We start from the raw sequence: 17,523 nt of genomic DNA on the forward strand, positions 1-17,523 counted from the left end.
AATTTATGTTAGAATGGAGAAAAAATGTGCAAGGTATAACTATTCGTTTAAGTCTTTGTCTACAAGCAAAACTGATGTAAAGAAAATTAAATAAATAGGTAATATCTAATTAGTCTAATCAATGAAATGCACTGGTGCTAAAGTTAAATGGGGAGCAGCTGAAAATTATTATTTGAATTTAATCTAGAGCTGCAGGAATTAGGGGTATTTTTTCTTATCACCAAGGTCCATAATGAGTATTTTTCATTGAAGCAATTTCATTCAGTTATTTAATTAGTATTTGTCAGTTGTCAGATAATGTTTGCAATAAAACCAGTCATGGGAATCTTAATGTCTGCCACTCTGTGCTTGAGCTTTTTCTTGCTTCTCTTGAGCACAAAGGATGTGTGGCAATGTACTCTGATAGAAGCAGGATACAGCTGGCTCTTCTTCATAGGTGTCTGATGTGGCCACAGTAAAAACAAGCAAAGTTTGGGTTTCTGCCCCCCTGTTATAGGATATTGTCTCTATGATTCTTTGCTCAATTTTTTTTTTTTTATGGTGCTTCTTCTCACACTGTCTTTTCCAGTCAAATGCAGATTTAATTACTTGAATTTAAGCTATTGAAGAAAAGAAAACCTACTTATGATGGGTTATTTCTTTCTCAGGGCATCCCAGGCTTCCGTGGAAAAAGAGGTTCTAAAGGGAGACAGGTAAAGCTTCTAACACTTGTCACAATTTCTGCTGCCAGTGTAAATGCACCTGTAATTCACTCTGTAACTTTCATCAGCTGAAAAATATTAGTTTTAGTTTTTCCATAGATCACTTTCTGTTGCTTCCAGTTAGTACTTTGCAGTACTGCAAATTCTGTGCAGGTTATAACTATAGGTGTTCTGAAGTGAGGAAGATTTATGATGCTGAGTCTTGTGGCTTGTTACTGATATCAGCCACTTGGGGGTTAAAAGATGACAAACACATACATATATTCTGTAAAATTGGTGTTAGCACAAGGTACAGATATGCTGCAAGTTTCATAAGTCTGATTTTGGTGTTGGTTTGAATGCAAATCAGCTGCTTCTAATGTCTGGTATTTCTGGACTATGGTAAATTAAAGCTGTCTTCTACTTAGCATATATTTCTACAGCTGAGAATAAACACAAATCTGCCAAGTATACATTATCAAGCTTTACATATTTCCTGTGGTATAGCTTCAATGCCAAGTGTTTTGTTTTCTGCTGCAACCTTATTATTTTCAGTCTTTGAAGCTCTCCAGGAGTTTCCAATTTTAACTTGCTTGTGGTTTGAGATTGGAAACTGTGATAGCATTCTCCAGTGGTGCACTCAGTTGCGCTTAGCAGTTCAGCTGACTTTCATCTAGCATGTTGAGCAAGCTTGTTCAGCATTGGTAGTGTGATTACCGTCATTCGGCCCTTGATGTATGCTATGCAAGTTTTGGAGGATCCTGTTTAATTATGTTCTGTTTTCTGTGTGATCTAACACCAGCTAAAAAAGGCACTAGCCTTCAGTAGAGTTCCTTTTGATGTAAAGAAAGGCAAGCAGAGAAAAGTGTCATTAAGTTGATAGACTGCTCTTTCTGAAGCTGCTATCAGATTGTCAAGGTATAAAATCAAAGAATCTGTTTTTTTAATTATCCAGCTAGCAGGACAGGGTGCTGCTGTGCTTGTTGACCATATTGTAGTTTTCTTATACTTTGAGTAAAACACGACTTTGTGTGTCTGAGTGTTGCGCAAGAAGGGGTTTTGCCATCCCTACCTTGCAGTAGTTGGCAGCGCTGGTTGTCCTGCTGGTGAGTCGTGTGCAGCAATTAAGAAGGAGAACCTGGATGGAAAAGCAAAGGCTTGTGCTCAGTGTGGAAAAGGAAGAGGAGGTGACTCTGAAAACATGTTTTGCATTAAAATCTCACTCTCCATGGCAGGTTTCACTGAGGCTTCTGGTTGCCAGTGTAGTAGTTTGTTTCAGTCCATAACAGTTGGTGCTGTGCATACTGCAGTAAGCAGTTATTTTTCATTTACAGTAAGAGCACAACAACTCTATCAGTGCCAGGCTATACTCTGATAATGACTTTTACATAAATAAATAAATTCAGAGAGGTTTAACATAGGTGACAGAGTACCAAAAGCACCTCTACACAATGTCCATGACTACCTTCATTCAGTACCAATTCCTCTGTAATGTTGTAATTTCTTCAATCCCAAGGTTCACTCCAAATCCTTTCTATCATCTCTAAAGTACTTATTTGACTAAAGGCTACTAATATAGGGACCAAACCAGGAGAGCAATCACATGGGAACCTGGCTCAAAGTACTTTGCTGGATCACAAGCTTAGAGAATGTGTGTTATTTTAACCCCAGACAATGATAGCAATGATAACAATGTCTTTTGACACACTGTCCTGGAGTTAACAATGCCAGTGCTTTGGGGCAGGGCACTGTCACTAAAGGAAATTTGGCATGGGACTTGCATAGTGCCTGAAGTCAGCCTCTTCACCTTGTGTTCCAGGATGCAACCTATTTCTTTGGACAAAACTTCTGTCAATAATAATACTTTGGGGAAAAAAAAAATCTGTCTGTGTGGCAGAGATCCTTATGAAAGAAAACAGATCTGAAATATGATCTCATTTTTGGAAAGTAATATTAAAGTATAAGAAAAGTGGGTCATACAAGGGATTGTACACTTACAATTCAAAATGCTACTACTTAGCAGATTTATTGATTATGTATTCATATTTGTAACATCTCTGGCATATTTGAAATTAAACAAAAAATTCAATTACCAAAATATTTATTCTGAAGGTTACAGAGTGAGGATTTGTTTGAATTTTAGATTTTAGTTTTGCATACAATGTGCTTTAAAAGAAAATATTTCATAGTAAAAGCATATGTATTCAATTTCTTTCCCTTGTGTGCTTGTAATATGAAATTTGGCTAGTTCTCCAGTCTTTTTAATGCATTGTCTGTCCTGTTAGCATGGTGTATAGTGCTTTTACATACAGAGTTTGACCACATTTGAGGAAATGTTTTTACATAGTTTTCTTCTATATGGGATTAGTTACAACCAGCGGTCAGTGTGACAGAACATACCTTGTAAATTTTACCAAAAATTTATTAATGATGTAACTGTAAAAACAGTTCAGGTTCTGTTTTATATTAAAATTATGAATGGTCGTCCTTTGTATGCTTTATAGTAATGCTAAATGATAATATTGATGTAATAAAACACTTGTTGCACAGTAAGATTATTATACTATTTCTAATTTTAGACTGTTACCCTATTTTGCATTTTCCTTTAATTTTTCTCCTTACTAAGATAGTTTTATCAGTATCCGTTAGAAGACATATGCTGTTGAGAATGGGATTATGATGACTGTGGGTAATCTGTCCCTTTTGTAACTCATGCTATGCTGGGTTCCTGCTGTATATAAACCATCATTTGTGACCTGCATCTATGGTCTGGTGGCTGGTAAAACTGTCCCATCATATTCTCCATTTCGCTTTTGCCTCATTTGTGTGTTTTTTAAAAAAATTGATATTAATCTGTTTTATGGCCATTCTGCCTCTTCCAACATCTACCAATGGTAGGTAGTACAACCAAAATATTATGCTATTAAGGAAAGGGTAGTACATTAATCTTTGTCTACATCCTATCAGCTGGTAGCTTTTAACAACATAGGCACTGTCAAATACCCATTTGGCATGTGTGAAATGTTACAGTACATTTCCAGTTATGCAAAAATTTGGCCAATGGTGTACAGACTGAGAATCAATGAAATCTGCTTTATTGACCATTAACCTATGAACCTCTGCTGTTTAAATGGTAAGACAGTAATGATATAATGACCTGTACTGTCAGATCTTACACTTAGGGCTATAGATTCTTATTTGTGAGTTCCACGATCAGGTCCTGAATAATAATTTCACTGTTGTGAGAGGCATTCCTTTCTTGCTTTCCTGAATTTTCAGGAGAATGCAGAAAAAAAAACTCCAACCAAAATCAACCCAGAAGATAGTACAGGGGGTGTTAAGCATGTCTCGGATTAATTCACAGCATCATGCATGACGGTGGGAATTAAGGGCCTATTAAATTGTTTCAGCATATTGTTTTAGCAGTGTGTATGCATATATATACACGTATGCCTTAACTTTCATAGAATTTTCCTTTATTACTAAAGCCAAATATGGCTTAAGCAGTGCTTAAACTACTTTGCTTTATGATATTATTTTTCCACGTCCTTGCTGCAGTTTTATATTGTCTTCCTGACTGCTGTTCATATAATATTGCATGATGATGCATATCCCCCATTCCATTAAGGAAAGACACTGCTATACCAAGTCCTGAGCGGGACAGCTATGTGGATGTCCCTCAAACAAGGTAGATTAAAAAGGCCAAATTAATTGTACTTTTGACTTGCAGCGGGCTTGAACACAGTCTTACAGAGGTGAAAGGTTAATGCCTCAAAGTACTGTTCCTGGTACATGGGGAGGGCTAAAAAGACATTCAAACATTGAAAAGACAAAGAAGAGTATTTAATGTAAACATTATTGTAAGGATGGAATTTGTTCCTTTTCCCCATGGAGGTGGACTAGTAACCCTCTGGTGCTTTATGGCTGATTTCTTGAGGTCAATGCATCTCTTCATTTACCTCGATACTCTAATACTGTACGAGATTTTTCAGTTCCAGGAAAAGTCTCTTTCCTGTGAGTTGCCTTATCTTGGAGTTTTTACAGGCAGCATCCCTTTCCAGCTTGGTATTTTGCAAATTTTGTGATAGACTCTTCTATATTACAATGTAATTACAAAGGATATTGACTATGTAGATCTGTGCTCCATTCTTTCTCCTAACTTTATACAGTGGTAGGAATCATGAAAATATTGCATGGTGCTGCTTCAAACTAATAGTGTGAGTTTGCTATTAGCTTCATGTGGCTCTTCCAGAGAAATACTGAGAACTGCCTGGCAATAGTACGGTGATAAAAATTAATTTAAAAAACAAACAACCCCTTCCCCCACAAAACGAAAACCCAAATTACTTTTCCCCAATAACTTATGTGCTTCTGCAGTGGGCAACATCAGAAAGAAGTAAAACAATCTGCGAAACCCTGAAAGGAAGCAAGAAAAGTTAGAGCCAGTAAAGCAGTGGATTTCAGTTTAATTTTGCTTCTCAAGCAAGAAATGGAAATTCTGTTTCAAGCTTTGACAGTTGACTTGGCCAGTCAGATTTTTTCCCTGTTCTGATAATCTAGTCTGTGAAGTCAAAATTATGATAAATGAGGCTTTTCCATTTCTTATTTGAGTTACTGTTTCAGTCTCTAGATGCAGACTAAGGCAAATATTCATGCTGGTAAGAACAATGTTGTGCCAGAAAGATAAAAAATTTGATTTCTAATGAACATGTGTCATACCGAGACTGTAACCATCAATATTTGTGGAAGGGTAAAGAGAGAACAAAAGAGATTTTTTTTCTGTTGTTGTTGTTAGTGAATACTGTAAGTAACAGAGAAAAATAAATATTTGAAATAAAAATACTAAACAGAAAAAGAGACTCCAAGCAAACAATTCAAGTAATACTTGTTTAATATTGCTCTTAAAGCATTCAGTCATCTGATTTTTGCCCTATGCTTACATTGTGTATAGTTATATCTTTTTTGGTTATATTTTAAAAGACAGATACAGCTATTGGATTAATTTGAACTGTGCAGCTGAAACTTTCTGCTTCTCCCATTCATCCATATCCCTCCTTGAATCCACTTGCTGATGTCCTAATATCTAATACCTATAGGAATTCCGTGTTCAGACTACCCTTTGTGTCTTGGATAATAAAGAACAAGCATTCTGTCTTCTGCTCTAGGGTTTTCCAGGTGACTTGGGAAATAGAGGCCCCCCTGGTCCAGATGGGAATCCTGTAAGTATCAAATTGTGTGTTGACTAACATGGTAAAACTTGTAACACTCAGTTTTAACTCCTAAACAGAAAGGAGCCTTTTGCCTCAAAAACAGTGTCTTGAAGTCCACAGGAAAATTTTGGACTGTTACTTTTCAGTGGAAATTGCTAGGATAGTACTGTAATGAGCAATCATACAAAAAAAGAGAGAGAAAAGGACCAGAAAGCTGCTGAGAGAACACAGTTTCCACTGCTGCATGTGTTGACTATCTTGAGAATCAGATGTCTTGCTGTCCTCATTGCATTACTGATGAATATTTTTGTCTTCAAAAATTCTTGCATTGGAAGATGGCTTTACACTGTTCATTTAAGCCATTATTCTAAACTCACCTGAATAAAATGGGATTCTGCATGCATGCCAAACCCCTAGCTTTCATATGCTTATGTATTTGATAGTTGATTTCATCCTTTGAACTGTCACTGAATGCCATGCTAGTATGTCTTTTAGTGCATTATAATCAGTATGATAACAGCTTTGTCCTTGGCAGCGCGTGCAGGCTAAAGTGCTCTCGTGGTATGGTATTCCAACTGTGGCACAGCCACATCGCTTCACTCGCTGCCCTCAAAGGAGCTTTGCTGTCTTGCTGTACTTGTACTTGAACCCTGGCTGCAGACTCCAAACTCAGGTTTCCTTCAGTACAAGAAACCAGTGAAAGAGCTTTGGGTCAGACAAAGGAACAGCAAGAAGTGCTGGGCAAAAGAGCAGCTGATTTGTATCTGCTTTTATTGTTGGATGCTCTTTTGGAAAATGCTAACAGTTGGTGTCTAAAGGCTGTTCTGGTATGGATCAGAGTCAGCAACTGGGCAGAGATGGTGTCCTTTTTGAAGGTCTGCCCTCTCCTGACACCCATCTTTGAAACTTATTTTAGAAAAGCTTACATCAGTTTTGCTGGTGGGTTATCAATGTTGGCATCAGAATTTTGGAACATAGGAAAAAAGTTTGCATTTCTGGTCCCTGAGGCAAAGTTCCCCTTGTGGGAATGTCAGGTGATGTCAGTATGGTGCTCTCATCTTGAAAGCCCTTGGAGGCGTTGTGAGTGTCACCAGCTGCTTTGCAGATGATATAAAAAGGTTAGTTTTTCCTTCCCCTCCTGGTACTCCCAAGTCTCCCTCCATTCCTGACAAAGCAGATATTGTCTTTCCACAGGATCTGCAGAACAACAGTACTTTAATAGAAACAAGCTCAGAAAGCCTGGATCTGAAATTACAGACTTGCACTTTACAAAGAAGCCTGTTTTATCGCAAGCATTTGCAAACAAGTTCCTTCTAATCTGCCAAGACAGCTGCTGATCTTACTGCCTTCTCAGGCAGGCAGCAACCCCTCTCCCCTCCTCCCCCAAAAACTCACCCTGCAGGGCATGTTCAGGCAAGGGGCCAGAGCTGCAGCTGGAGGGGGCTGCAGTGCTAATGGGATGTTTATGGAGCCTGTTCGTGAGCTGGCGGTGGAGAGCAGGGGCTGTCTGGGAGGCCTGTGGTGGCAGGAACTTGAAGGGAAGATGTTTCTTCCCATGTGCTGACTTGACACTAATGACACTTGTCTCCATGCCTAATTTCTTCTGCTTAACAGAGTAATGCTATCCTTCATTTCTGCAACACTCACTCAGTTCTCTGAGGATGTCAATCTGCCTTGAAGGATGTTGCTAGAGCATTCAGCTTCCCCTGTGATTAGTTTGCAGCAGGTTGGAGAAGGTGCATAGGGAGGAGAATGTGAAGGTGTCCTCTGTCCCATGCCCTGCAGCCATGCCCTGTTGGACAGCTTCAGAATGGGCTGAGATTTGCTTGCCTAAAAATTCCCCTTCACTGTGGGTGCCGATGGGCTGCAGCAAACCCTATGTATGATATCCACTGAGTAGCAGGTCCCAGGTGTTGGAACAGCCTGCACAAAGCATGCTGACCTGGAGGGCTACAATACCCCTTTCGCGCGGGGCAAAGAGACTTGGCAACTGTTTTCCATGGTGTTTGTAATTTTAGCCTCTGCTGAGTTAAACCCGAGTGCAACAGAGGCAGTAGTAGAGTAGCATTGCATTTGTTACTTCTACACAAAGTACAAATACTGTTGTTTGTATCAAATAATTTTTCATAAAGAGAGCGTAGCCTTTAATTTGCAAAGGTCTTTCTATGAAGTGAGCTGGTGTTCTATTTATCTTTCAAAGGAATCTTAATAAATTCTTGTGGTGGTTTTTTTGCACCTTCAAAAAAATTATTTTCTTCCCACTTTAAATATCATGGTAACAAATCTTATATTCCTTGGTAATGCAGGAATGATTTCATGATGCAAATACGTTGAGATCTAATTCCACAATCAGGGTTTTTAATAAGCACGTTCCCCTATACAGCGATAAGCTGTCATTCTTAAGAACTCTCTATAAAAATGCCAACTGACTTGCTTTGCAGATCACTTTTGTTTATCTTATCACACGGAATTTTCTAAAATGGTAAAATTCAGGTAATTTAAAATTCCTTTTCTTTGAAGGGAGTTGTTGGTGGTGTTGGTCCTCCTGGATTTCCAGGATTAAGAGTGAGTACACTTTCATTACTTACTTTGATATGGCTTCTTTAAAATATTTTTTCTTGTATGTTTGTGAAATAATAAAAACAAATATAAGAGTCCAGGGTTTTAAACAGATTTTGGTTTAGTTAGCCATGATTTTAACTAAAATTACTCTGCAAAACTGGTGTCATATTGCTGATATGGAGTACTTCTCTACTTGGTTTGGGTTTGTGTGCTTATTTCTGATCTGGTGTGTCTGGGGTTTTTATTTGAAACAATCAAGTTTGTTAGTTTATACCTCTAAAGCCAACATTACTTTTTGAAAAAGTGCAGTAACTTCAAACTTTTTAACATTCACCTCCTTCATTCATTCCTGTATATGGCTACCAAATTCTAAGCAGAATTAATTCCTAAGAAAAATTAATTCATCTTGTATACAGTATCATATTCAAAATTTTTGTGTGTTTTTAGAATAAGGTTGTGATGCTCATTATGGAGTTGCAAGCTATAGGTGTATACATACAGTTACACCAGAGAAGCACTGTGACATGAATGAGTCCTATAGGAGGTGGGAGAGACTGATGCTTTCATACAGTGTAGTCTTACACCCTTATTTTAAGTAATTAATGTGTTTGCTGATAGAGGACCTGGATTTGATTCTTGATGTTGGCTCAATCAAGGCTGGCTACCCAGACACGTTCATAGTTAATAACATGTGGGAGAAAATAGCATGTTTACAGTTGAATTAAGAAAGGCATGATTGTCTCCAGTGGGATGGGTTTGGGGCTTTTTGGTATCTGGAGAACTGAAACATTCTTGATAAGTTTGTTAGTTTACACTGATGATCATCTAACTTTTCCTTTGAAGTATGACAGTTGAGTTCCATTATTATTCTCTTTTTAATGATATGTTCAGAACAAAAAATATTCCTATAAGTCGTCCCTTGGTGCCTGATTGGGATTGTCATGGTATTTTTATAATGAAGACATGCAAGCTTGGTCAAGGACCCTCTATAGCTTCCAGCCTTCATGCAAATGTGACTCATTGTGTTCTTGTCAGCTTACATATTTGAACCAGTTGAACCACTCATAAGACTAGAGGTTGTACTCTTGAGACTTGCTTTGAATTATAGTTTGCTTTTCTGTCTCACACAACCATCATTGGAATTTTATCTCAAGGACTTTGATAATTGTACAAATGTATCTGAGCTTTTTTAAAAAGCCTATATATCATGTCTGAAAAGATACTGATTATTTTGGCTAAAACTTAGTCAGCAGTTTAGCTCTTCCTAGAATTCATGAGCATAAATGTTTGCATGGTCAAAGCTCCATTTGCCATGTTGCTGAGTTGCAGTCACTTACAGGGAGAGATTGTGTCAATAATTTTTTTGTGAAATACAGAAATTATTTTGAATCACCAGTCCAAAGCCTTTGCCACTTGTACATAGCCGAAATATAACCATAATGAGAACTATTTCTTGGGGGAAAAAAAAGAAATCATGGTATATTTAGATTTTGACCAGCATGAAATCAATAATTGTTTTGTCTATGAACTCCATTTGAGTTTTCTTCCATCTCTCATTTATATGTGGGACTCTTTTTCACAGTTCCAGCTGTGTAAGAACATTGATTATGTGCCCATATGCTCTATATAATTTGTATTCAAAGTAAAGACAAGAAAGTAAAGCATGGAAACTGAGAGTTTTCTTCGTTGTGTACAATTACAAAGCTAATTCTTCCTATGTATAGTTTTTAATTTTGCAGTGTGATAGTTTGGAACAGGACTTTTACAGGGAGTGGACTGATAGTCACATCATTCGTTGCAATTACATTTTGACCCCCAGAACTGTTGGAAACTTTACATCATCCATTTGACTGCAAGGAATTAGGGGTCTTCTATGGAGCAGAGAATTCCTTTGATCCCTACACTTGTGAGTTTGTAGCTGAGGTATATGTATATATACTGAAAAAATAATGGCATTTTTGGAGGCAGAAATAATTTAGCAAGTGATCTTCTGGTCTTAATAGAGATGAGCGCTTGGGATGACAAATGTGTGAACAAAAATATGTACAGACAAGTGCTTATGATGTAGAAGTGGGGCTCCATAAAGGTAGGATCATTGTACATACTTCTGACAGTTTAATAGACCTTACGGATATACTAGGGTGTTGTTTAAAGGTATCTTCTTTTATTTAGCCAATACACATTTGCATTGCTGCTCAGGGGCTGCTAACTATCCATGGCTGATAAGACCATGTTACTGGTACAGTAAGGTTTTGCAGTTGAGGAAAATGGCCCAGCAACATTTCTTCCAGACTTCTGAACACCCTTTAGAAGCTTCCAAAGCATCAGCAAATCCAGTTGGAGTTTTGAAACCAGGTTGGGACATGCCTAAAGAGGACTTCAGTATCTAGTGGCATGAGTCTTTTGTGGGCACTAACACAGTGCATAGGCATCATCAGTAAAATTTACTATTACGCATTCCTCTGTGTTGCTGCTTTACATCTTCTCAGTTACTCTGGTTCCCACTTTTCCAGTCAGTCAGATAATTGGAAGAGCTGTGCTTTCTTCCAGAGTTTCTTTACACGGGACCATTGCACTCTTTAATTGCAGCAGAATTTCACCAAGACCCCAGGGGAATTTCAGGTGACCCCAGCCATCTCCAAGTACAGCTTGCATGGTACAACCCTGTTCCTTGACCACACCTGCTCTCCAAATGTGTTTGTGCACCCTGGCTTCTGTTTTCACATGGCCCTTATTCAGGCAGATGCTAGTGGTCATCCAAAACTACTGAGTAAAGAACTAGAGACCTCAGTGTTTGTTCTAAAATATTCATTATACTATTACAAGATGCAATATTGAACGTGAGATTAAGTATATTATTCTGGCAGAAACCAACAGTATTAATTCAAGTAGCTTGTCCAGCCCAGTATGCAGTGTCAAGAGCTAATTATATTTTTGTGTTTGTTCATGAGAACAACAGCAAAGTGGGCGGCTCAGCGAGCTGAGTCCAAGAATTCCTTCCTTCCGTGACTTTTTTCAATATACAAAGTTGTCGCCAAGTTCAGAGTTTTGGCTGGCTAAGCAGTCAGTCTCCCAAGACTTGCAAGGCCATGAGTTTTCATAAGATGAAGACTTTCAGAAAACTTACAACTACAGTTATCAGAGCTCGCTTTTCTTTTACTATTTTTTTTCTTTAAAAAAAACCCCAACCAACCAATACTAGGAGGCATTATTTTTCCTTTTATGGTGTCTTAACTTTTTGACAGGTAAAAGCAATTTGATTTTAGTTTCACTTGTCACATAGAAATGGTGGAAAAAGTACGCTTTATATAGCTGAAGTAATTTTTGTCTTCTGTCTATCAGCGAGTTTTAACCAACCTGATAAGCATGTGCTAACACACACAAGGCTGTTGTAGGTGAAGGATGATTTGACAAACTGACAGACTTACTAATTCAACCCTTTTCTTATCAGTGAGATAATTTTCAGTTTTATTTTTGTGTAGTTCCAGTTCTTTGCTGTTAATTGGGACAGCCAGTATCTCTGGAGACTGTGACAGAAGTTTCATCAACCTGAATTTTGTAAAGCTGTTTTGGAACTTCTGCCCACTGCTTTTGTAAGCTAAATTTCCCAGCTCAATATCCCTCTGATTTTTTTCAAGCAATGCTATTGTTACTATAAGTATGCATTTCAGCGTACAATATCATTAATACAGAAATGCCTTGCTGAACTAGAGTATATAGCATGTCAGAGACAGCAATGTAAACAGTTTATCTTGGCATCAACTAACATGACAGAAAATATCATTTAAGCAGTCATGGAAAGCTAAAGCAATATAGAGTGGCAGTTTTCCTGGGAGCTTTACCATTCAGACAGTAAGTAGTCTTCCTTTTTCTTCAGCAAGCCATGAGTCTGATGGCTGCAGAAGAGTGGTTTTGCTAACATTGCTGCAGGAGTCTCCAGAGAATAATGAACATGTGCTGAACTGGAATTCAGTAGGCGTCCATCTCATCTTTTCCATGTCACTCTCAGCAAGTGGCAAAAGACTTCTGTATTCATATTTGTTGCTAAATTCTTGCATAGCCCCAGAGGTATAACTACTTTTCTTTTTTTTCCCCCCCAGAGGTAGAATAAGCAGAAAGCAGATAGATTTTTCCCTCTGTAATATAATTATTGCTAAATAATTTCTTATGTTTATCTCACCATCTTTCATTAATATTATTGTGGTTGCTGTATTGATCTTTTAAGATTCATAATTTTTTTTATTTCTGGTTCACTTCTATTTTACAAGTCATAAAACTGTCTGTCCAGAAAGGAGAGATGTGGTAAGGGCTTTGATGTTACATGACAACAGAAAAAGTTAGCATGCCCACCAGAACTTAGGTTAAGTTTGCACACTTGGTATTTTGGAAGAATCCCATATCTTTTTTTTTTTTTTTTTTTTTTTTTTTTTTTAAAACTTGAAGTCACTGGCAGATGAGAAATCTTAGTAAAAGTCACTTTTTATGGTACTAAACATGGTAGAATAGTTCCCTTGAGCCAAACTTGATGCTTACAGAGTAGTGATGTCATGTAACCCTAAGGACAGATGGAATAGCCACTGAACCTGCAGCTGCAGTACAAAGGAAAGCCTCCTTATTCTTCATTGTCTAATTCACTGCTGTCTTCTCTTGCATGCATAATCTATCTGAAAAAAGGGAAGTTTAGTTTCTTGTGTTTCTGCTGATGTGGTTGGGAACTGTAATGGTAAGGGGTTTATAATCTGGATACTTTTTTCTGCAAGAAATTACCCTGAAAAAGATTTGGGTTTCTCTGTTGTGCAGAAAAGGCCAAGTTCTGTTACCAGTCCTTAAGTTACTCCATTTCATCAAATGTTTAATGCAGTCACCTTTCTTGCTCTCTCTTAGGGAGGCATTGGGCCAGCAGGATTGAGAGGACCATCAGGAATTCCAGGGCCCACGGTATGGTGCTAAATGATCTCACAGCCCACTGCCTATACTGCTTTCCAAATTATAGACAAACTTTGGATTTTTGTTTTCTTGTTTTTAATAGGGTCTCCCAGGGAGTGTGGGACAGCCTGGAATGAAAGGTGATAAGGTGATTTAAATATTTCCATTATCTTAGAGATACATAGTTATTTCAGACTTCTTTCATTAAATCTTCCCTTTTTCCTTTTGATTTCTTTTCTGACTTCAGTCTCATGATCTGGAACTTAGACAAACTTACTTCTGGACGGAGCACTTACTACTGGGCCTAACAATATCCAGTGCTGTCTCTATAGGGTTTCCTGGAGGGAGTGCTTCAGTGCAACGTCTTGCATTTTCATTCAAAGATCTGTGTTAATTTTAAATAATAAATATTGAATTAATCTTTCTCATTCTCTAATTCTGATAACTACCCCATTTTAAGCCACATACATATGTCTGTATAAAATAATGTGTTGTTTAGGGTGAACATGGCCTTGCAGGAGAGCCAGGAGACCAGGGGTACCCAGGAGACAAGGTAACTTACAATTGCATTGTTTTAAAAAGTTGTCCAATTTCAGCAACTTAGTCAGGCTTCTGAGTCTCTTAAAATGCAACAAATCAGTTGCATAAAAGTAGAATGCAGTAGTAAAAGTTACCGGATACCACTGAATTACCATATTTTAAAGAAATGCTGTGCTAATTAAAACTTTGCTATGGAACAAAGACAAGTAAAGGACATGGGCAGAATTCTGGCTGCTGTGTGTTCACAGATGCATCAAAGAAGAAAAGAATTATGGTATGATCTGAAACCACCTAAGAAACTGTTGTAAAAGATATTTTTCCCTTGAACCTTGAGGTTCATCTGCAGCTCACCTGGACCAACTGTGGTTAGCAGCAGCACAAGGTCTGGCATGCTCCTTCATATTGTGAAACTGAGATAAATAAGTATCATCCTTCCTGTTTGGCTAGTACATCAGAAGTCACTGAAATAGCACATCCTGTGAGAACTCTTTCGATGAAAGTTGAATGTTAGAAGACATTTCTCATCCCACAGAATTATTTTAAAGCCTGTTTCAGATGACAAAGTGGAGTAATCTATTGCTTCCAATATAACACAGTACATTTTCATGTGTATTTAATAGCTTTCTTTTTTCAGGGTGCTCTTGGTTTACCAGGACCCCCAGGGATCAGAGGAAAGCCAGGACCTCCAGTAAGTTTACACTTCGATTCTTTTGCTCTCAGTATATCACTATATATTGTCATATTTGATACTTCTTTCTATCTTGTGTTCATACTGCATGTAATGCTCTATAAGCTAATTCAAAATGCACAAAGAATAAGGTCTCAGCTGCTTTTATTTCTAGCGAGTGGTTAGTGAGTGAGTCAGATCCTAATGTGTGAGATTGTATTACAGAGATCAGGACAGGGGTCAGATTTTAATATAGGAGTGCTTAGGATATTGGGTATTCTGTGGCAGTCACTTTGTGGGGGAACAGACATGTTGATAATGGTTGAAACAAATCCCCTGAGAGCTTTTAGAGCAGCCAAGATGACCATTTGGGCTAGCTGGATTTGGAGAGAGTGTGTGAAATCTCATTAATAATGGCCAGTCACTTCTCACAGGGATGGGAATAGTCATGAATTCTAGTATTTGCTGATTTTCAGCAACTTCAAGGCATCCCTACAGTGCTGCCACTTCTGCTGGGTTTGTAAATGTTGAGGCAGAAAAGGCATTGCACAGTTACCTGGCTTTTTCCTCACCTGTGTTTAGCACTACTACCTCTTTTTGGTGTATAATTAAAAGCTGCCAGTACTTAATTCTGCTAAAGAATTAATCATTCCAGTCTTAATTATCTTGTGTGCAATCAAGCCACAGTCTGATAAAACCTACTTAGACCTCATGAATGTCATAGGCCCTTAAAAATAATTTCTATTATAAACACTAATCCTGAAAAAAACTTACACAAATCTGCTTAAGCTTAGATGCGAAAACTTGGATTTTTTGCTTTTAAAGGTATAAGCATTTTCATTTAAAGATAAGCATGTGAATTAGCCCATTCCTGAACAGTTGTGGATTTTAAGCACAAACTGAATGTGCCCAACTTCCTGACTTCAGTTAAATCAAGATATGAGGCCTCAGTTCTGCAAGTAATATAATATTTAACTTTGTAGAATACATTTACAATAAAATATTTACATTAAAAATTTGAAAAAGATTTTCCAGGTCAGGCTTTAATTTTGCTCAAGGAACACCAAGTTATGGCAGTAGCAGCAGCAAACTTTTAAAAATGTGGAAGAACAGATATAATTTGGAGAAATATTTTGGTCAGGCTTTTTGGTGTGTCAGTATTTGTATATAATGGAGTCACTGTAATGTGCATAGGACCTAATTTTACTATTATTAATCACAAAACTGCCATCTCTTTCACCATGATTGGATACTTAAACTATATAGGTAAGTATGTAAACCAATATCCATAGCTATTACTTCCTAGACTTTTAAATAATACGAAGTTTTTGTTGTGAAAACAGCTATGTATTTCAAGGGTTTTTTACATGACTATTTGGACCAGCCCAAAACTCCCAGTTTCGTTTGTCTAAAGCTAATTTGCATTTTTTGTTGTGACTTCAGAGATATGAGGAAGAACTAGTCTTAATTAGATCTAAAGAGAGGCAGTTACAAAGTTTCCTATTTAGTGGAAAAGTCACTCAACACTTTTGTTTGCTTTCTTTCTGATAAGTGTTTTTTAAAATCGTCATAATAATCTGTTGCTAAAAAAATAAATTATCATCAAAAATCTAACTGTTTGGATTTTTTAAAGGGGAAAATTGGAGATCCTGGATCCCATGGACCATTGGGTCCTCCAGGACCTGAGGTAAGAATTTGCTTGATAGAGGTAAATTGAATGTCATTCAGTTCTGAATTATGAAAATCAGAGGTAAACAGGCTTGCTTCACAAAATATTGTTGTCTTAGTTGAATTAGGAAATACTTTTTATTCAGTCCTATCCAATGAATTCATTCTCCTCCATAAAGTGTGACAGATTCTAGCTCATAATTTTAAATGAAAGATAGTCATTTTGAGGATCTTTAAGTTCAAAGTGTTCATCATTTGCCTATGTGATTAGGATTTTCTGTCTTTTGGATCCAGGTATATGGATTACACTTTTTGAGTGAGGCTCATGTGATTTCTCAGGCATGCTTCCATTCATGAATTCTACAGCATGTTTACAAATGGGATTTTCCAACCCTGGTTGCATATTTATCTCCTAGAAAATAACTTTATTTGAAAAGAATGCAAAGAATAAACACCAGTTACATGGGAAGCATTGCCAAGCACTTGAATCTAGCAGTGCGGTTGCCGAAGAACTCTGTAGTACTCTGGAAGTCGACACAGAAACTAAGTCAGTCTCTGAATTATTCCTTTTTGGTGCTTTCTGGCACTTATACCATGGGCTATAGGAAAACATGCTGTGGACTTTACAGGAAAGACATATGAGTACACAGACACACATATATATTCCCTTGAGAGAAAACTCACTGGGAAATGTGCTGTAGCAACACAAGATGGCCTTTTCAGAATAAACCGATGTGCTTTAGTCAATGGGGAGAGAGTATTTTCACGGCCTTCAGTTAGAATGACAAAGGCACAAAGCCTGTGCATGCTGCCCATAGCTGCCTCCCTCTGTGGCTCAGGATTTTGGATTTTGGGAGCCTCTCCACTGTTAGCAAAAAGAGATCCTTGCATCATCTCTTCTGTTTGTATAGCTTCCAGCAAGGGAGACCTGTGGAAAGTTAACTTCAAATTTTTGGTCTTAAAGCCTATGTCCTGGTGACCCTGATGCCTGTCCTGGTAGTCCTTCATAGTTCCTTATTCCAACCCAGGTGTGCTGTTCCTTTGGGCCTGGGGAGAAATTCTGAGCTTGTACCCTCAAGGCAGCTAAGGATGGGAAAACTTCCTGTCTGAAAAGCTCAGTATTTCCTTTTGCTTAGGGATGCAGAATTCTTTCAGCCATTAGAAAGCAAATGAAGTGCTTTGTGTTAGATAATTAAAGCTTGACTATCCAGGTATTCTTTTTGGAATAATTGTCTGCAAAATGTCAGGGTTAGAACTACAAAGCAATGTT

The 17,523-nt window shown here is 37.7% G+C and overlaps 1 protein-coding gene across 1 annotated transcript in view; it reads left to right on the forward strand.

Annotated features, from left to right (window-relative positions):
• The window catches only part of COL24A1 (collagen type XXIV alpha 1 chain), a gene marked incomplete at its 5' end in the record, with an annotated part of 140,490 nt that overhangs the window by 38,443 nt on the left and 84,524 nt on the right, over window positions 1–17,523 (forward strand). The window contains 8 exons of the mRNA XM_009635107.2: window positions 648–692; window positions 5,846–5,899; window positions 8,411–8,455; window positions 13,337–13,390; window positions 13,482–13,526; window positions 13,878–13,931; window positions 14,553–14,606; window positions 16,219–16,272. Of these exons, the coding sequence (XP_009633402.2) occupies window positions 648–692; window positions 5,846–5,899; window positions 8,411–8,455; window positions 13,337–13,390; window positions 13,482–13,526; window positions 13,878–13,931; window positions 14,553–14,606; window positions 16,219–16,272 (405 nt within the window). The remainder of the gene's footprint in view (window positions 1–647; window positions 693–5,845; window positions 5,900–8,410; window positions 8,456–13,336; window positions 13,391–13,481; window positions 13,527–13,877; window positions 13,932–14,552; window positions 14,607–16,218; window positions 16,273–17,523) is intronic.

The sequence above is a fragment of the Egretta garzetta genome, unplaced genomic scaffold, assembly GCF_000687185.1.
Source record: "Egretta garzetta isolate BGI_Z169 unplaced genomic scaffold, ASM68718v1 scaffold43, whole genome shotgun sequence".
Lineage (NCBI taxonomy): Eukaryota > Metazoa > Chordata > Aves > Pelecaniformes > Ardeidae > Egretta > Egretta garzetta.